Here is a 22,072-nt window from a genome sequence, read left to right as displayed (position 1 = left end):
GCGAGGTGGCATTTAGAAGGCTTGAGTTTTAAATGTGCTTCCTTAATGTGTCAGAAAACCGTCCTCCGGACACAATTACGTCGTCCAAATATATCAGGCAAATGTCCTACTGTAGACCTGTCAGTACCAGCTCCATGAGCCGTTGGAATGTGGCTGGGGCCATTTATAATCCCATTGGAAGACAGTTAAAATGAAATAACCCCTGCGGTGTCCTAAAGGCAGTTTTGTCTTTAGAATCCCCATCCAGCGGTAGCTGCCAAATCTCGATGATAGGTCCAAAGTAGAAAAGTATTTGGCTCCCGCTAAGGCATCCAAGGAATGTCAATCTGCGGTAGCGGATAAGCATCCACCATTGTGATCTCATTTAGTTGACAGAAGTCGACGTAAAACCACAATGAATCGTCTAGCTCATTCACTAGGACGATAGGGTCTTCCCATGAGCTCGTGGATGGCAAGATAATATCGGCTTTTAACATCTCATCGATCGCGTTTTGTACGTGAGCTTTCTCGACCGGCCCCATGCAATATGAATTTTGGAGGATAGGCGGTGCGTTTCCTGTCTCTATGTGATGTGACGTTAATTGTGCCACCTAAATCGTACGGTCCCTTTATAAAAATGTCCTCAAAGTCTTGTAACAATGCCCAATACCAATTGTGGGCAGAGGAGCAATGCTCACAACAATGAGCGGAGTGCTGGGAGGCTAAAATGCAGCAAGTTGGCACTTCACATTGCCTCAAAGTGCAATTTGCCTGGCACAGGCGCCGTGGTGGCATCACCGGCATTTATTGGCGAATGGCGGCTGTTGTTGTTGATGGCTGGTGAGGGAATGTCAAGCAAAAGGTGGTGTATAAGTTGGAAAGTGTGTCGTGATTGTTTTTAACATATTTCATTGTGAAATCCAAGCGGTTAGCTCTTTGACTAGACACTGCTCTTTAAATGTATTCTGTCTCCATTTCACAGCAATTACATGTGATTCACCCGCTGAAGGTCCACATCTTATAAGCAGTTTCCCATCTAGGCTGGAATTTGGCAGTGAGATTACATACACTTGTGAAAATGAAATGACACTAAATGGGCCCTCAACGCGAATCTGTCAAGCCAATGGAACCTGGTCAGGCAAGGACCCAGTGTGTGGTAAGGATGAGTTGTGAACTTTCACTTTTCCTTGCAGTCAAAATGCAAACAAAAAACAATTATCTGATAATTTATGCATTATCCTTAAAACTCATTGGTCCACACCAGAGACATATTTCATTAAAGCCTAGTCTCATATGGTGTTCGACAAGATGACGCCAAAAAGGTTAATGTAAACATGATTCCTTGCAAAAGGTGTCAGTTTTGTTACCAGAAAAAAGGGGGAAACCCCTATTAGTAATATTTTGGTACTGGCAAAGGATGCCTCATGATGTAGATGCTTACCCCGAGCTCTCATTACTCTGATAGTGCATTGTCTTTGAACTTTGCGCCTTTTTGGCGTCATCTGGTCGAGCACCATATGAGACTAGGCTCTAAGGAAAGCTGTCTCTGGTGTGGACCAATACGTTTCAAGAACAATGCATAAATGATCAGACTATTGTTTTCATTCATAATCAACGATTTTTGGGTTTAGATCGCGTTATTTATAAATGTGTCGTAACCCTCCACCACCCGACACGGCCAATCAGTAAAAAAAGTGTCACAAATGCTAACCAAATTAACAAATTTTCTAGACTTTACAATAAACAAATCCCTATTAAAAACGAACAATTTAAAAACAAAACCGTAATGAACTTGACTAACACTAATTTAACCACTGACATGATTTCTGTCCTTTCTAAAGGCCTTAACTTTGCCGTTACCCCACGCACAATTCCAGTGGATGAGATAATTGCTGAGGTAGAATCAGCAGTAAGACTCCTTCCACATAATGAGGCAGAGATGACTAGACACGAGGTTGCCAAAATAATTGAGAATAGTAAAATACCGAAAGTAAATATTAGCTCGAACGAGGCAAAAGCCTTAAGAGAGCTTCGTTTAAATAAAGATATTCAAATCCTAGCAGCTGATAAGGGCCGCACTACTGTAGTGATGTCACGAGCCGATTATGATAATAAAATTAAAGATTTATTAGAGGAAAGTACCTACATTAAAATTAAACGAGATCCAACAAATACTCTGGAACGTAAGACTACTGCAATCATTGCAAATTCATTAATCCCAAAAAATGAGCAATTCCTAATTAAGCCAAGGGCTTCAAAACCACCTAGACTGTATGGGCTACCAAAGATCCATAAAATCGGCATCCCTTTACGACCCATAGTCAGTACAATTGGCTCTGCCACATATAAATTAGCAAAATATGTAACTAAACAAATACAGCCCTACATCGGTAGGACATCATCATTCATAAGAAATTCAGAACATCTTGTGAATATGATCAAAGATATTAAACTTAACCCTAATGATATTTTGGTGAGTTTTGATGTGATTTCGCTATTCACTAAGGTTCCAGTGAGCGAGTCGCTTAAATTACTTGATACACTGGTAAAGAATACAGATTTACCAAAAGATATTCCGAAACTCGCTGACCATTGTTTAAATAACACTTACTTCTTATGGAGAGGTGAATTCTTTAAACAAAGGGAGGGAGCAGCAATGGGCTCTCCTTTATCTCCTGCTATAGCAAATTTGTACATGGAAAACTTTGAAACCAGAGCACTTGCCTCGAGCACATTAAAACCATCCTTTTGGTTTAGATATGTGGATGACACTTTGGTTGTCAGGCCACATGGTAAAGATACACTTAACGATTTTCTAAATCATCTCAATGCACAAAACCCGGCCATTCAGTTCACCATGGAAATGGAGGTGAATAACACACTCCCGTTCCTGGATATTTTACTTGGGCATGGCCTAAATGGTAAAATAACACACAGCGTTTACAGAAAGCAAACGCACACTGATGCCTATCTGAATGCGAAATCGCATCATCACACAGCTCAGAAATCCTCTCTAATCAAGACGCTCATACATCGGGCTAAAACAGTGTCAGATGATGAAAGTCTAGTGAGAGAGATTAAACATGTTAAAGAAGCACTAAGACAGAATGGCTACAATAATGCTCAAATTAACAGAGCACTAAATGCCAAATCACGATCGCAAAGCAACACTGCTGAAAGCGATCAGATTATTAAAACAATAAAAATACCATTTATCTCAGGAGTAACTGACAAATTAGCCCGTGTTTTGCAAAAGCAAAACATTACAGTAAGATTTGGTACAGTACACAAAATTCAACAACTAGTAACGTGCACTAAAGACGAATTGCCTAAATTATCAACAGAAGGTGTATATCGGATTAATTGTGTATGTGGCAGATGCTATATTGGACAGACAGGGCGTAACGTTAGTGTAAGACTAAAAGAACACCAGAGAAATATTAAACTATCGCAAACACAACTGTCGGCAGTGGCAGAACATGCTTGCCAACAGGGACACTCAATTGATTTTGACAACGTTGAAGTGTTGTGTAAAACTAGTTACTACTGGCAAAGACTAATTAGAGAATCCATTGAGATTGAGAGAAACAGAAATAACTTTAATCGCTCAGACAGCTACAGGCTTAGTGCGGCCTGGAAGCGTATTATTAAATAAGATGCATTACAATTCCTTATAAGGGAGACAAGCACTAACTGATTATTAATGTAGCATAATCACAATAGAACACATTCCAAATGATTACTAATCTACAACTCGCATCGTAACAATAGCCTTATTACTAATCAAGTATATAATTACAATAACCCCCCCCTCAAATCTTTGCACCTGATGAGTTAATGAGTTAATGATGACGTCACCCTGCTGCTGCTCTATATAAGAACGGGAGACACAGCAGAGCCTCACCATTCTGGCGAATTGCCCGATGATGCTGGATGCAATTACCAGCGAAACGTCGTACTCAAATTGTAAATGTTGTGGTTCCACGCTTCAACACACCGGTGGGCTAAAGCAGTGAACTATTTGTCTTTTGTCAACGTGACACTTTTTTTACTGATTGGCCGTGTCGGGTGGTGGAGGGTTACGACACATTTATAAATAACGCGATCTAAACCCAAAAATCGTTGATTATGAACAATATTGGTCGCGAAAGCCTACGTGTTAAACTATTGTTTTCATTGTTTGCATTTTGTCTGCAAGTATTGTGGTTAATGTAAACATGATTTCTTGCAAAAGGTGTCAGTTTTGTTGCCAGAAATAAGGGGAAACCCCTATTAGTAAATAGAGTTACATTTTTATCATGCAGTAGCCTTGCATGGATTTCGTTGTTAAGTACGACTCACGAGAACTTGGTTGGGTAAAAACGCACGTTATAAAATATTAAGAGTTGTGAAAACCTTGCCTTAAAATACCACAATAAATATTGGTGACAACTACGAATTGACAATTATTTAGAACAATGTAGGTTAACAATTTTGTCAAAATGACATTAATAAGAAAACATGTTTTTTTACAGTGCACAGTTTTAAACAAACTAAGTCACAACTTTTTTAAATGTTAATCAATTGTAATTGCAAGACTCATTCACAATACATTTACATGTATTGAATTGGATATTATATATGAGGATATTACATGACATAAATGGCTATTTTATGAGACTGTCATGTACCATTGTATTCTGCTATCCTCTGCAGTCTTTAATTGCCCACCTCCACCTGAACCATGGCAAGGATACTGGATTGGGAATGACTATTCCTTGGGGAGCTCCATCACATTAAAATGCAACAAAGGGTAATGTATATTATAATTTATAGTTTTGTACATTTGGTATTTGGGCCGTTGTTCGTGCAAAGATACCACAAAGTCACTATGTCACAGACACAGTTTTCAATAGTTTCACTTTAAGGGCCATGTTGCTCTATAGAATCCCAGTTTAGAAGTTAGTGGCTAATTTTTTTAATTTGGCAAATATAGACCATGAAGCCGGCACACAATGGCTACTTGTTTCATTTAATGTCAGGGAATGTTTAATGCACACTGAAGCAGATGGTGTGTGCTTTTGGTTCACACACCCGCAGTAATAACCAGGGCGACCTACTGGAATTGAACCACAAACCTCTGAAACAAATAGCAAACGTGCTACCACTCGGCCATGTGATCTCCTGAAACGATCGATTGCCATCTTGGTGCTTGGCACAATACACATTTGCAAGGGATTGTTTGACATTACAATAATTAGGTTTGCTATATGTCACGTAAATTACTTGTTCAAAAGGCATACCTTGTACATCATGAGGTCGGAGTACGCACCCAGAACCCTGCCACATGTGACCTCCCAATCGACTAACTGTGGCGAACCCTGTAAAGTTTACTGGATGGACAGAGGGATTTAATAAATTGCCCCATCATTTCAACTGATGCACCATGTGTGCTTAGACCAAGCTTTAAAAGAAATGTCACTTTAAATGGGGAAAACATGTTGGTGAAGGAATCAAACTGATGGCCCCTTATCAACGTGCATCAATGCGATGTATCGATTCACCAGAGGTCACATTTTATGGCCCTTACTCTTAAGTAAGAGAGTCCTGTTGAAGTGGTCTATGATACCAGCTCACTCTGAATGTGCCACATCTCATCAGATGTCAGAAGCTAAGCAGGTTGAGTTGGAATAGTGCTGAAAATACAGTGCCTCATAAAATAGTGATTTAGTGTCATGTCTTTAAAATCTGGCCTAAATATGTAGAATATCCGTTATTGGGGATTCCTGTTGCCGCATTACTTGTTCATTTTACAACCTCTCATCCATCACAGTGGCTGGCAGGTTACTGCCTTGATGTTTGGTAGGTGCTTTGTGAAGGTTAACAATTTACTCTTGGTCTTCGCCAGTTTATTGGTCCACTGCTGTTCTTGCACTACACTCTCCATCTTGGTGCCCTCATCTGGACGTAAGGCTTCTAGTATTATGCTGCTGATATTTTTCTTTAGTTCAGTGTCTCTGACATCTCGGTCTCCCTGCGACTGTTGTCTTGTCACCAACTAAAGCTCAACATGGATTGCCATAAAGTGATTGTATTTCTCACCTCCTCCACATCCACGCCTTGTGTTTTTACCTGTCACTCTTCCAACGGCATTGTTAAATCTCTTCCTTGGATCCTTTACCCTGATGTCTTCCTCAACTCTAACCTCTTATTTGCTCCTCGCATACACCACACTGTCATATCACTTCTACCCATTCTCCAGAACAATAACATGTAGCATTGTGTTACAAGCTTCACCGCTGTTGCACTCACATACGCCCTTATCAGCTCATGCATTGAATACTGCAGTCACCTGTCCAGCCTGCCACTATCCAACCTTTTGCTGCTTCAATCCATCTAGCACTCCGCATCCAGGATTGTTCCCCAATTCCCCCACTATTCGCTCAGATGCGCTTCCGTGGCCATCTGGTTAAGGAAGCCACTGGATCTATGCACTTTAAATATGGATTGAAAAACATTTTTTTACAACAGTTTTTTGCGTTTTAGTTTGTTCTTCCCCCCGCACCTCTGTGTTGCACTGTTGGCTAAGTACGATGCGAAAGAAGTTCAACATAAATACATGCATTCCATTCCTGTCAACCCATACGGTCTATCCGTATTATTGTACAGGGAAATTTAGTTTTCAGGTACATACAATTACTAATAGTAATTGTCTATTTGTTTGCGTTTCTCTCTTGTGATGGGACTTTGTAGGATGAACGTTGAGATTTATAAGGGCACGGGTGACCAATAAGGTCTGAATTGGTCTGTAATAAGGTAGGCACTGATAAGGAGTTGACAGGTATGGCATTCTTATCATCGCTACTCGACCCGTGGAAATCCCTACCCCCACCCTCTGCCTCTCCACCGCCCAGCATTTGAATCCCTCCGTGAAATTCAGGTCTTCCACCCCGCGTGGTCTTCCTTGCACCTCCTTAATTCATTTTGTTCCCACCGCCCCTAACCCTGCATTGTCTTCTCTCCGCACCAGACTTTCTCCTTCGCATTTGTATGTATGTACGTTGAACTTGTTTCCCACCGTACGCAGCCAAATGTGATAATCGTGTAATCTCTAAGGCAGTTGAACGTCCTGCATCCTGTCCTCTTGTGTATGTAAAGTATGATGCTGATGGCGAATCTTCTGCTTTTTCACCCAGTTACATGGTGGCAGGTTCTGATCAACAGACCTGTCAGGAAGATCAAACGTGGTACCCTTCACAGTCCCCTACATGTCAGCGTAAGTTACCACCCTTGTATCATGTAAAGATGAGTTTTACAAGGAGTTTAAGTGAAAATGGTTTACACTCTTGCCAAATGTCGATGTAGTCATAGGGCTTATATCATTATCTAAATATTTTGAGTTAAGATCCCAGTGTGGCTCTGACTTCCTGGATCTCGTCCGGCTGTCACTTGACGTAGTCTCCGTCCTCCCTGGCTCCTCCCCCCCTCTTACCCTATATACTCGCTTGTCACAAATAGCTCTCTCTACTCACTACAGTAATTTTGCTGTGGCAGTTCCACCTGATGACGGAAGCTTGTGTTGCCTCCGAAACGTCGTGATTTAATTTAGTTGTTTTTATTTTTGTTTTATTACATTTTTTACCTACGTGACTTTACCGAAAGAACCAAAGAATACCAATGATTAATGTTGCAGCTCACTGGGAAGCTGAAGAACAATTTTCATTAGATAGGACGTTTTGCTTGAGACATGTTAAGCATCCTCGGCACGCGATGGAGGCATCCAGGGAGTCAGAGTTGCACCATATACAGTGGAATCTCGGTATACGTCGTTAATTCGTTCCAGAAGGTAGGACTTATACCGAAAATTACGTATACCAAACGAATTTTTCCCATAAGAAATAAAGGGAAAGGAAATAATGCGTTCCAGTGGAAAATAAATGATATTTTATATGGCATATTGTACATTAATGGGGTTGTATAAAATAATTTAGACACTAATTACTAAAATGCATACAGAAGCCACGTGACCGCGCTGTTGCCAGCTGCGCTGGTCACGTGGCGTGCCTCAACCCCGCACGTTGTGCGCGCCGAGACCCGGGGCTCCACCCTCCATGGGGGCAGCCCCCGACGTCCCCCGCCCCTCTCCCCCAAGTCCCCCGCCCCTCTCCACCACGCCACCCCGCCCCTCTCCCACACGTCCCCCGCCCCTCTCCCCCCACGCCACCCAGCCCCTCTCGCTTTGTTTCAGTCGTGAACGGGGTATATGCGGGTTCTGTACGCGGTGACTCATCCAGACCCATACAAGTTCTAGCAAACGCGTCGGATCCCAAGACAGTTTTTCTCTCGACAAAACACGACGTATACCAAATTGGACGTATTCCAAAGCGGTCGTACACCGAGGTTCCACTGTATTTGCATGCCTAACCCACCCAACATGCGATTATGAATACTGATATCGGCTGCAAAAGTATAAATGTTTTTGAATATAGAAATTATTCTTAAATGGTGCCCCGAGTGCCACGAGAGCCATTTTGGAATTGACCCTGTGAGACCTAAAAGTCTATTGTAGGGCAAGGAGTCGTAGTGCTAATCACGTTATTTATAATGTGAATCACTACTCTCCAATATAATATGGGGTATGGTGTAGTTGCTCCAGACAAGCCAGACCCTATGTCACATTGTTATGGCATTACCCATTCACAGGTTGATCGTACAATATAAATAAATAAAAAAGTAAGTCTACTTTATAAGTATTGATGAACTATATTCTACATATTTAAAAGAGTCGATAAAGGTGCTTCAACTAAACGTTAGGCACATTGTGGGGTCCTATTTGCAGTGTATATGTGTAGGGGTGTTAGAGAGAGAGCCGTTATGCATGGCAGCTTATGGGAAACAAACACAGTGGGCGGGGCTACGTGTGTGCACGGGGGGGGGGGGTGCTCTCAACGACGTCCGCACCAGGCAGCCCGGGGCCCCACCCCTCAGCAGGGGTAGAGTATAAAGGGGGATGTGTCAGAGGGCTCGGGGCAGAATGTTTAAGTAAACTCTTGAAGACCGAAGACTGCCTAGCTAGAGCCCTGGACTCCCCTGGGACGCCGCCCTTGTCAGGGCCGCGCAGGACCGAGCCAGCGGCGTGGTCCCGTGAACCAGAGCCAGGACTCTGGGACTCCGGGTACCGTAGCCCGACTGACCAGTGTCGGGCCAGACAGCCTCCCCTAGCCCAGTAATTGGAGGATTAGGAGGCAGGCTAGGGGTAGCTAGCCGTGTGTTCCCAGCTATCCGGGTGAGGGGGCCGATACCCCCTCCAGTACTGTATGTCCCCAGTGACTGTTGTGAAATAAATACGTGTGCCTCTACTCCGGTGTGCACGCGTCCTCAACGGTACTACATATGTACTAATCATGACTTACGTGTATATACAGTGTACATATAATCATATAGATTTTGACAGACTTGGGAATTGTCCTGTCAACGAGCACTTGTGAAGGCGGCACGGCGCATGAGGGGGTGGGTGGCCAACAAACGCTACGCCTATTTATTGAAGACCTATTGTTCTGGTGAAAGTATCCACAGATACTCTTAACCATTGCAGGCCACCCAATCATATTTATCCAAGATACTAGACTTCTGGAGATCTGAATGGCTCAAATCTTGATCTTGTCCACGTTAAACCTGAGTGGCATGATAATTGCTCCCCCAAGTGATATCTCCAGATGTGTGCAATTTCACACGTAAGATACGTGTGTTGGGTATTGCGATGCATACAAATGCTAAAATTGGTGCATTCAGTGGAGATGTCTGCATGTGTGTGGGAATGATTTTGAAGCTGTGGGAATCGGTGGTGATGGGGGCCCATCGTGTCATGTAGCCAAGGAAGACAGTGAAGGCTGTTCATGGGGCACAGTATATATGTGTTGCTCACCTTTCAAGGAATTGTGCGGGCAACTGCTCCATGGGTGTCCGTGTCTTACAGAGCAAAATGTCACTAACATTCCTGTTAATTAATAAATTGTTTATCTTCCAATTTGATTTTTTTACAAATTTGCTTTCCTCAACAGGTACTTGTGATCAACCAATAGATCCCTTTGGACGTCTTTCAGACCAGCACAAAAGCAAAAATGTTTTCACACAGGGAGATATTGTGAGGGTCACATGCTCAAATCGACAGCCATATGAAGGCTACAATCTACAATGCTACGATGGACAATGGGCCCCACCCGGCTCCCTCGGGGCTTTTAGATGGAACACATGTGGTGGTAAATCATATACATTCAATTTCACACACTTTACGTTTGGGAGAGACAATTTAATTTGACTACACTGGCACTTCAAATATTTATTACGTGTGGCGCCTTACATGCAAAAATTAGTGAATGAGGTATACGCATTTTTCAGAAGCCATTGTAAAAACAAATTCGCAAGAAAATGAAAGTGAGGGCTACAAGGCATGTGCCATAATCCAGTTAACATGGTCACAGTATTATTCACCGAATGTTTTTTCATATAATGATGAACTCTCTGTGGAAAATTTGCCGCTTTCCACGCTAAGCAATTCATGAAGGGACCATTCCACAATTGAACCTTAGGGTGGGAAACAGGGGTCCCGAATAAACGGAAGTCCAAATCGTAATAAATACAAAAAAAATTTGGCGACTCCGTCCCACCACGCACATTAACGCCGCGACCCACCTGGCGCAGATAATTCTGTTGTCGTGTCGTCCAAGCACAGCAACGAGGACGAATGCGCAGAAGAAAAAAAACATTGATTCGCGCATCATGTAGAGCTCGTCGAGTGGAATAGATTGCCGTATCGTTCGCCTTCAACAGACATAAAATTACGTCGCAACGCAGTTTATGCGAGAGCCGGGGGCTTATGAGACCCCGGGGGCTTATGGGACCCCGGGGGCTTACGGGACCCCGGGGCTTACGGGACCCCGGGGGCTTACGGGACCCCGGGGGCTTACGGGACCCCGGGGGCTTACGGGACCCCGGGGGCTTACGGAACCCCGGGGGCTTATGGTAATGTTTAGAAAATTGGGCTGGAAACCTATTACCTGAGTTTGACTTCAGGCTATAACAAATATCAGTGGCTCTTAACCATTTCTAACACTATCTGGAAATGTAGAGCTTCGAATCTAGTTTAAAGTTCAGCAAGTGTAATGCTTGTGGCACATTGTAGCTCTTGTCCATGGACGCATCACGTGAACTAATAACAATTGAAAATAAAAATCCTCACGCCCAATACTGCAAGTTCGTTTTTGATACATTTTTGCTTAATTAGAATCGGAGTATAAATTGTACAATAACGCCAATTGTGTATGTGCATTTTACATTGTATATATACGTAGTTGTGCTTGATTTCCTGCTCAAATGAGTGTGGGGGTAGTGGAAGTTCCACATTACTATTGTGGGGCCCAGTTTCTCCAACGGACAACCACTGCTGCTATTCCACAAGTTGGTTACCTCAATTATCACCCAAAGAGGGATGATGGATGAGTGAAACGTTTCCCATTTCGCATGTGCAGTATTCTAGTATTCTAAGTGCGTAACATTAATGCCGAGTGAGCTGTCATTGCTAGAGACAAATGCTGTTTATTTGTGCAAAAGCAGCCGCTGGATTTTTCTCGTGCTTGGTATCTCCACGTGGCTGGGCATGAGTACTGAAAAAACAGCGAATTGACTAACGTGTGTTCTGCTCTCTGCAGGGTTCTGTTTGAGGCCTCCGTCACAAGTCAAAGCAACGCTATCGCCGAGATTCACCTATAAAAACATGTATAATGTGGACGATTACTTGTACTTTGATTGTGACAGTTCCCATTCCAGAAGACGTGGGTATTATCTTTACTGCAGACAGGACCATACGAAGCAAACTAATTGGGTGAATGACTGCGGTAGGGAACCATGTTGCTCATGATAGAAAATATCACGACAATTGGCTTCACCGATTTCCTAATGATAATGCACACGGCTATATTTCAGTTGGCCAGATTGACTTATTCTCATTACTTACATTCTATTATAACTGCAACATGTCGACCATAATATACAAATTTGATATAATTAAACAAGCGTTAACTTACAATGAACAATAGCCTCATTAATCACATAAATTCCTGATTTAAAAATAAATGATGTCATTTTAACTAATTGATTTTAGCTGTTGATTTATAGTACAATGATTTTATTGTCGTTCAACATCCGTTGACTGTAGTGTAATGGTTTTATTTTTCTAGTGTGCTATCTTGGATTACAATTTAATCAATAAAAAAGCTAAATTAATTTTGTGTCTACAGTGCAAAAGCAATGTCATGAAATTATGACACGTTGGGAATGTATTGCCTGCAAAAGAGAAGTGATATTTAAAAAAACGGCTTAAAATTATTTCCGCATTGAACAGTTGTAAAATTTGATGTGATTTTAATGGCACACGTTAAGAAATGAAATGCAGATCCAACTATACAGCTTTGATCGTGAAATTAATTCAATGTTAAACACCCATTATTGAAGGGCAGATCAAAAAAAATTAAACATAACATTGTTATATTAAATGGAGCTCAGAAGTCATAAACTAGAACACCGTGGGATCTCGAATTTTTCCTGACTGATGCGTTTTTTGTAAGCGCATGCACGCACTAATATAGTGACATAGATTCACTGCATATTTGATATCTGATACGAATGCAACATTTGACAAAAATAATGCTCAAAATACAGGTCAATGGACAGATACATTTTCATCATCATGATCATCAAGAATTGTTTATCCATTGCTAGCTGAAGGCTTCCAAATGTCATAATTCCGCCATGGTTCTGCGCTGTAACAGCCAAACTCCTGCACGTAGAACTGATGACAGGGCCCAGCGGAAGGGTATTCGCCACTTCTGCTAGAGGTTTGGGGTTGGAATCTTGCAAGCCCCTCTGGTTAATACTGCGGGTGGATGAATCATAAATACGTGCTCTCTGCTTCAAAGATCTGATATTGTTTAAAATGACTAAGCCATGTTCTGCCTGTATCATGATGAAAAGTTGCCAAATTTGCCAAATAGTAATCTTCGCCTACCTCTACTGGTTGACTGTCTACTTGCAGTCATATTGTGGTGCACAGACAGCTGTCACTGGGGAGGTGCCCTTCGAATATTTGAGATAAGACGTGATGCGAGGTACTCTTGAGTTGCCGAGGCATTTAAGCACCGTAAATATATAGCATTTTAACAGATTGTTAGCACCTTAGTTTAACACGCAGAAAATGTATATTAAAGCCGATATGGCACACGACAACATGCACAATAACAACTCTTGCACAAATATATGTTCCAAAGTCAAGCTCACAATATTTTAAAAGCAGTAAAGAAATAGCCTGACTGTATTTACTTAGACATAGACCGGATGACGTCACGGCAACGACGTTGAATGGGGGTTGCCATCAGAATATTTAGACTGGAGGAATCCGATGAGCTATGAAGCTCTTTTTCACAGATAGGAAAGGTAAACAAATCACTTAAAATATATACAAATACAACTAAACTGTGAGGTTTTTTTCTTACCAGGTAAAGCCCACTGAGATATTCACTTATTTTTTAGAAGCGACCTGGCCACAAATGGTAGCTCAACAAAGTGGCTCATCGTGTGGAAATTTCTAACAGCAAAATAATCTAAATCCTGGCCACGCATCGGGCCTTGAGCACACTTTACTAGCCGGCCGGGCCACATTACACGTGGTTGGTTCACTCGTTGGGGCTCGACATTCACCACGACGACCTCTTCCCTCTCGTCCACCTCATCACACCGCGCCTGCCACCCGCGTTTCCGTCGTTTTGACAAGACATGCTGGCCGACTGAGGCTGCTCCGGATTCACTCATCGGCGGGAATTACGCGCATCACACCCCCGACGTGCGCTTACGATGCCCACACGCACTCCCACACAGCGCTAGCCTCAGCACTACTACTCTCGCTTCACACAGACAACGGCGTGCTAACCACTGTACCAACAACAACCTCCATTCGCCACTAAGCGATGAGGTCTCCACGGCGCTTGTGCCAGGCTATGTGTACGTTGAGGCCACGTGAAGTGTCGAACGCCCGCTGGCAGGAGGCCACGGGGCAGTCCCAGCAGGTGCCACGGGTCGACTAACTGAGATGACTGGGCCGATGCACCATCTGTACCCCCTACTGTGCCAACTTGATATGTTTTAGCCGCCCGGCGCTCCGCTCGTTGTTGTGAACGTCGCTCGTCTGCCCTCCGTTGTTGTTGGAGGGCGACTGCTTCCAACTGCCCAGTAGCAGCGTCCTTCACGAGCCTCCTCCACAGAGGCTGATCTTGACACCGCTGGTACCAGTCATCGGCAAGTCCACTCAGCTTTACGCCCTCCTGTACCACATCACTCCACCTCTTCTCTAGCCTGTGCCGCGCCCATTTAGCCCCCTCGATCCGGCCGAACAAAAGCGGTTTAAGCATGCGGTGGCTGGGCATGCGGGCTACATGGCCCAGCCAACGCAGCCTTGCCTGCCGGAGGAGCTCACCTATGGGGCATTGTCCAGATCTTTCAAGGATTGTGAGCTCACACTCCAGGGTGGTTAAACCTACCACTGTTACCACCACTCCCCTTCACACACCCACGGACAAGCCGCCGGTTGCGCTCGCGGCCCTACAGCATCGAGACCCAAACACTTCTTCAAGACCATGGACAACCACAACCGTAGACCACAGTCTTGCTCAATACCTTTAGGCAGCAATAAATCCTTGCAAGTAAGCAGCCTAAGTCGGGTACGACCCGAGAGTGCAGAGCGAGAAAATTCTCGAACGCTGCCTAACCCCCCACCCATTTTCTTGGGTTTTTTCGGTAAAGTCACGTATGTAAAAAAATTCAATTAAAATTAATAATTTTTATTTTAAAATGTTTCCCCACCCATTGTCTGTGTTTTCCCGCACTTTATCACTCTGACCCGGTTAATCGTTTAGTGCCAAAATCCAATAATACCATGAAACCAAATTCGGGGGCGCTGCGATGTAAACTGCCCTGTTGGATCGAGCCAAACGCCTAGCGTCGGAAACAACTGTCGGATATTCTATGGGTCTTTCGGTAAAGTCACGTAGATAGTGATATTTTTTTCTATCTACGTGACTTTGCCGAAAGACCCAAAGAATATGAATTTCTGCGGTCACGAAAGCTTTAAGTCAAGATTTAACCATCGGATAGTTCCTCAAAGGAATCCTCGGGAGTAAATACCCGACTGTTAGACCTCGGAGATCCCAATCAGCACAATAACTACTACGACGCGTCTGTTGAGTGGATTCAGTCATGGGGGGAGGTGGGAGGCTGAGGTGGGGAGTGGGTGGAGGTGGGGGCCAGGGTGCTGTTGCAGGGGGTGGGGGTGGATGCGGGGAGCGGTGGTGTAGCGGTTAGCGCGCCGCGCGATGAACCTGGCCACCAGGGTTCGATTTCCGCTCATGGCCAACACCAGTGACGATTGTCTGAACCGGTCTTGGGCCTCCCCTAAGTCGACTTAATCTTAAATGAGTACCTGGTGCGGTGTGTAGTAAACATCCCCAATGGGAAGACAAAGGTGGTTGGGCGTGGTGCTGGCCACCAACCCCTTCGTGTGCTATGCCGGCCTTCATAGGTGTTCGCTAACAACACTTACCACAACAGTCTGTTAAGGCTACACGGGGGTGTCACATGGCACAAATAAGTGGTGGCACGGGAGAATACAATAGAGAGTGGGGTCCACCTGTAACAGGGAGAAGGGGTGATTGAAAATTAGAAATACCTGCAGCAAACAAGGTGTCAATCGCCTGCAATTAGTGTGGCCGACTTCCATTAAACAGGGATCTCCCCCCTCCCCCACCCTGCTCTATGGAAAGAGCGTTCTGTCATAGGCGCTGTCCATAAATGACGTCACGCACCTAGGGGGGGGGGTCAGACATTTGTGACGATGTGTGACGGGGGGGTGGGAGTCAAAATTCGTCCAAAATCGCGTGACGTCATTTATGGACGGCCTCATAGCGCTACAAGGCTGAGGTTAGCTCCTAAAGGACGCTACCCAGACGATGTCAGGTGTGCACCCGCTCAGCCAATTAACGCAATTTACGGTAATTTCATGTGGGCCTAAGACGTTTCCCTTCGTGTAATACAGCAATGTGAGGGCGCGTGTTCGATCCCAGCACCCGACGCCTGCTGTATATTTGGAGATTGTATGTCCTCCCCATGGTCGCGTGGATTTTTCCCTCGGTCCTCCAGTTTTTTCCATCCACATTTAGAAGCAAATGGGTTTAGAATATTTGGCTGCTATAAATTTCCACGCGGTAATCCACTTCGTTGAGCTATCATTTGTGGTCAGGTCACTTCTGAAAAAAGAGCTACATAGCTCCGTGGGCCTAACCTGGTAAAATAAAATAAAAAGTTAATTTTTAATATGAAAAGGCAGTGGTTTCCTCAGGTGTGATACCTGGAGCCATCCTCTATGTAATATGGTTCATTTCGTGGGGTATCTGAATTTATCTCGGAGATCAGTAGACATTTCCTCCACCAATTGTATTTCTATAATGTGTTTTAGTTCCATTTTGCTCTCTTTACGGATATTATATCAGTTTGAGGTCATTTTTTCATGATTTTACAGAGTTCTGTGTTATTTTACTTTTCGAACTTTTAGCCTTGTCACGTTCCATTATAACAATAATCACCTGTGCACCATCTACATACCCTTTAATTCACACATGTCGTGTTATGCCCACATTGAGAAGCTGGTTATTTTTTTCATACATTTCATATCAACTTCATTGATGACACAAACTAAAATGTAAATGACAATGCAAAAGCAGTTGAATATTTTCCAGACTTTAAATTTTATTGCCAAACCTTTATTCTTGGGAGATTAGGACTGCTAAATGAAATGTACTGTAATTCAGTAGCTTGTACTAACAGAAAAATTATACAAAAAAATTTAAATTGGTGTAATTTGTATAATACATTATACTTGTGCTCATCTTACATTCAAACTATTGTGAATAAAAAATGTGACGGGTGTGACAGTTTTGACAATGCAGTAACTTTGAGGCAGGCTTGGTCGTTCTTCAAGCGATGCACGTATTTTCAGCTCATCCGTAGTGCTAATAATCAGGAACATAAAATAAGATCAACAAGGGTGTAGGTTTGTCTGCGCTGTGGAATTTAATAATTTGTGCGTATTGCTACAGAAAAACAATGCATTAAGCTGGACCCAAAGAGTGACCAACGGAGACGAAAGAAAAAGGTTGCACATAGAAGACCTCTGATGCAGGTGGTGATGAGACAGAAACTGGCACTATTTGGTCACATGGAGAATGGACAACAGGAAAATTTAAAGTGTTCAGGGGAAAAATGGAAGGAACAGAAAAGAGAGGAAGACCTACCAGAGAATGTCTTGATGACATAAGAGATTGGTGCGAGAAAGATGTGCACGACTTGAGCATATTGGCACAAGACAGAGGAAAGTTAAAACAGACAAATTACGGAATGTGCAGTGGACACCTCCGGGCTATCTGCCCATGGATTGTGATGATGATGATTTTTATACGTGAGGTTTTGTTCTGCCTACCGGCAGGTGTTTTGCTCCACGGCAGGAGTGGGGGTGTGTGTATACAGGAATTTCCTGTTTTGAGGTTGAGTTTGGTCACGTGACCAGGAGGTTACGATTTGACAGTCTTTCAGCCACGAGGCTGGAGTCCGCCATTACACAGAGTTCAAGATGGTGGCACAAATCACATCCCAGTGAAGACAGCTGTAACTGTACATTGTGGGACTTTAATAATCATTGTCTGCAAGTTCGTTTATGTTCTTATAATATCGGGAATGCCGTTATAATGCTGTAAATGCCTTTATAATGCTGTTAAATTGTTATGATAAATACGAGGCCTAGTTAACAATGAAGCCTGAAACTTGCCTTATTGTGAATGTTACTTGTAATTGAATAAGTCGAGTCAAACCTGTACTCAAGTAACTATATTGAGATCTTGAGAGCAAGGATGACGAAATGTCTCATCCACAGCTCTGTTATATGTAGTGTTGTACATTTGGGGTGCAGTGTGATGATTGTACGATGTGCCTTTATTTAACACAGCTTGTTCTCTTGTATAGCTATGCAGTGCTAATGTAGGTGCCTGGTCCATCCAGGATCTATTGTTGAGAAACATGTTATCTAGGGTAATGTAATGATGCTGTAATGTTCATTCATTGTATTGATATTTCCAAGTATTGAAAGATGCTGTATTTGTGCTGTGGTTTCCCAGCAGTTTCACCTCGTTCAATTTACTAAATTACGTTTGGAGTCGGATGTTCACCCTGGCTCTGAAAGTTTATTGGATGCGAGGTTAACTACTTGGATAGCGGTGCAATGCAGCGCACAGCGAGGCCAAGACAGGTTTTCTTCGGAATTCTAGTTTCATCATCGTGTGAAGCATTCTCAGGTTGCATGTTTTACAGGCTTATAAGCTTCAATACAAGTGGAATTTGCCAGCCAAGACTTCAGTTTCAGCCCAACTTATTTAATCTGTGAGCTGCTCCTAACTGCATCAATGCAAATTCACGTCTGAGGCTGGAATTTCTAACTTGTGTTGAGCTTAAGAGTTTATTAAACGCATTTTTGGCCACAAAATACTCTCAAACATTTTATACGCAAATAAATTCACATGTATATTTTTTCCATTTGCCAAAGTAGAAAAAGAAAAGAAAATAGGGTGGCATGGTGGCGCAGTGGTAGTGCGTGTGCCTCACAACAATCAAATCATGGGTTTGATTCTTGACTTGGGTGTCTTTTCTACATTAACAGTGTATGTTTTGCGGGGGTTTTGTCACGTTTTTCTGGTTTCCTCCCAAAGCTAAAAACACACAATGTAACTGGTATTGGCCAAACATCCCAATGCTATAACAAATAATTGAAAATTGCTCAATCAGGATTACACACAGCAACAGGCGGCTGCAACTGAGAAGAAACACTTTACAGGACCCCCATGCAAAAGTCTTGATGTGGTGAGACTTTTATAGGTAAAAAAGGGTAATAATAAAAATAATATCATTTGAAATGAATTTCCACAACACCGTTATAGGTTTCACGTTGATCATGGTAGATTAATGCTGACATTTTACTGATGAGCCATCCAGACCGCAGTTTAAAAAAAATGATTGCATTGGCAATGGTGTATAAGCACAAACGAAAGAAAATCAATACCATTGTTATTAACACTGCCTGATAACATACATACATATATTAATCAAGATACACATTAGCATTACAGCCCAGGCGATGGTCCCTCTTCAAAAGAGCAACCATGTCCATTGCGTTTATGTTAGCTTATGACCATACAGTACATTATATATTCGACCATCACATATCCGCCCTGACCAATTGACCCGCCTGCACCCAGTGCAGTGTTGGTGTTGTGGTGGTGTAACTATCATTTTCTAAAGATGTTCACACATCTGCCCATGCCACACATGCACATGATGATATACATCAATTCCCAAAAAGTCGCATTTTAAATATTGTACTGAATATGGTTTTAAGTTAAGATAGGTGAATATCGCAATGACAACAAAAAGTGGTTGAGAAACAGTGTTGAGGAATTGTCCTGAAAATGCTAATGGTATTGCATCACTCATTTTACGATTAAACGCAAATTATATTTTTTCTTCGTTTTTTTATTCAGACCAAAGGAAATGAACAAACGTTTAGAGCAAGATTATCATGCAAGAGTCTTAAACACTTAGTGGAGCTTTCCTAAATTAACAAGTAAAGATGCTTTCAGAAAAGAGCTTGCAGTGTCAGCCACACCAGGAGATGCTGTTGTTTGAGCCACACCAGACACTGTCTGGGTAGCACCTCTTGCAACTGCGCCCACCTCCTCCTCGTTCCAGGAGCCAAGGAAACATCGCTTATGTGAGATGCTGCTGCTCCAACTGAAGACCTTTGGAGGGGTCCCCTATGGGCAGTGGTGTTTGGAGAGGGTAGAGGGAGTGGTGTGTTGAGAGTGGGATGTTAAAAGAGTGGCGCGTTCACAAATCATTGTGGTGGACAATAGGATCCATGAAGATAATCCCCATACCACCATGGATAAGAGTCAGGCCACTTAATTATCATTGTCACTATTACAAGAATGAATACCACTATAAAATACATTTTAGGACTAAGAAAAAATATATAACATCCCCCATGAACATAAAATATTAAATTTTCAAGTCTATCAGCCTATGAACTTTCCAGAGCAATGTTTTCCAGCAGCATTTGTTTAAGTGGGTACACTGTGGGCTGGTTTAAACTGTTTTGAGTCCCAACAGCTTTGTCAGGCCTGTTAAAACAAATGCTTCTTGGTTTGCCAGATGTTACAAGCAAGAAGGAGAAGAACCCCAGTATAATACATCGGGGTTCACGACCATTACGATCATGAGTTTCTTATGGGTTAGTGTAGGTATAGTGTAAATGTTTAACCATCCCCCTCCACCATCCGACAGCCAACAAAATCAAGTTGTCACATCAGCAAATGAGGCATTTGATTTGTTTTTTTGATTAAAAAAATTGTGGAATGCTGCAAAAAAAAGATTTTTAAAAATCAATTTTATACGACGGACATCCAGCAGCATCTGGTGTGAACACAAGCTCTGTTCTCGCATGAAAGACCTTCCTGATCCGAGTCCATAAGTAGGAAGTACACGTATTGCTTGCATTTGCTGAAAAAAACAATCAGTTGGCCTCTTTGCCCATGAGGTGTTGGGTGGTGGAGGGAGATAGTTGCATTTGATATTAATCCTACACGATGATGTAACCTGAAAATAACTATGAATCACTTTGTAAGTTTGTGTATTTGTCTTTGATACCACTACGATTATCTGTGTCCATCTCTCCTTCCACACAGTACAACTTTGCGCTCTCATTGAGCAAGCCGGAGTAAGCTTGCTCCTTTTATGATCCCAGAATATATTACAGAACAAGAAGGAGATGAAGAGCAGTACTGTCATTACATCAGCGCCCACATTCAATTATGTCTTTCATGAATGCAGCTGAAGGGAGTCAGATGGCCAGGCCTGGCTACTATCGCCATACCAATTGCCTATCCCTAAAGAGCCCTATTCTTAGCTACGGCTCGGCGCAGGTTTGGCTCTGGCCTAAGTGAGCCAGCTCAGAGCGGTGCTTAACCTGAGTCACCTCTGAGCATGGTCCCAGCTATGCTCAAATTATTTTATGAACCGAGCCTGAGCCAAGCTATGGCTGAGCAGCTCATGCATCTTTGCAAAGCAGCAGAGCGGTTCATGCCTGAACTGAGCCGTGTGAGAAAGCAAATCCAGAGCCGAGCCATGGCTAAGAATACGGCCCTAAGGCTGAGTCTTGGAAACAGTGGTGGGCGATGAAGCCGTGCTTGCCTGTGGTGGGCCCTGCATTGTGGTTCCCGGCCTGGTCCTCACGTTGACACACGGGGAGGGTGAACGACCACGTCCCGTCCGCCATGCACTCCCTGGTCGTGTGTCGCTCCGAGATGATGTACCTTGCAGGAGGGTTCGCGGGAAAGCAGAGCAAATCAAAGAAAAGCCAGTCGAGTGATTGTGGTCATCCAACCAATCTATGAACAATTAACTTCTGTAGCCTGCGCACCTTCAACAGAGGAATAGCACAACTGCATGAACACTCTCCTGAAGCCCTCTCTCGTAGCTCGAAGCATACCTCTACGTTGGCATTAGCTCCTGAAGGTATTTGCCAGAGGCAAGAAGAGAATAGTGTTACAAATGTGAATGTACAGCCCTGCAATTACTTCAAGCCACTGCTGGCGGAAGGAACTCCACTACAGAAAGCTACAGATATACCATCGAGAAGGGATTCCCTCGAGAGGGTATATTGCAGGGGCGGTTTCTTCATTAGGGCGATTGGGCGACGCACCACCAATGTCATTCAACCACAGAGTCACGCTAGCCGTCACTGTGCCTCTGGATATAGTCCAATCAGCGTCATGCTACGTTCTGTGGAGTACCGCCTCTTTTTGGGCAATTTCCCTCCAGCTGAGAATCGCCCCGAGTGGCCCCATAGACTTACATTCAAAGATGTTTTTTTTCGAACGGGGGCGCTGCAATGCATTCTCTATGGCTTCCG

General features: G+C 43.3%; 1 protein-coding gene and 1 long non-coding RNA gene across 3 annotated transcripts in view; one reads left to right on the top strand and one right to left on the bottom strand.

Annotated features, from left to right (window-relative positions):
- Window positions 1-961: 961 nt before the first annotated feature.
- Window positions 962-12,535, top strand: LOC144731254 (uncharacterized). The gene is made up of 5 exons (XR_013587930.1): window positions 962-1,135; window positions 4,675-4,771; window positions 7,155-7,234; window positions 10,020-10,217; window positions 11,667-12,535. It is a non-coding gene; the product is annotated as an uncharacterized LOC144731254 (long non-coding RNA).
- Window positions 12,536-16,786: 4,251 nt separating this feature from the next.
- The window catches only part of LOC144731253 (sushi, von Willebrand factor type A, EGF and pentraxin domain-containing protein 1-like), a 34,605-nt gene continuing 29,319 nt past the window's right edge, over window positions 16,787-22,072 (bottom strand). For both annotated transcript variants that reach the window (XM_078612280.1, XM_078612281.1), the window contains exons 28-29: window positions 21,352-21,473; window positions 16,787-19,916 (exon numbers count right to left, since the gene is read on the bottom strand). In XM_078612280.1, the coding sequence (XP_078468406.1) occupies window positions 19,870-19,916; window positions 21,352-21,473 (169 nt within the window). In that variant the 3' untranslated portion in view covers window positions 16,787-19,869. The remainder of the gene's footprint in view (window positions 19,917-21,351; window positions 21,474-22,072) is intronic.

The sequence above is a fragment of the Lampetra planeri genome, chromosome 38 (genome assembly GCF_965212315.1).
Source record: "Lampetra planeri chromosome 38, kcLamPlan1.2.h2, whole genome shotgun sequence".
NCBI classification, from domain to species: domain Eukaryota; kingdom Metazoa; phylum Chordata; class Hyperoartia; order Petromyzontiformes; family Petromyzontidae; genus Lampetra; species Lampetra planeri.
Note: the sequence above shows the minus strand (reverse complement) of the source record. Positions and strands in the feature narration are given on the sequence as shown.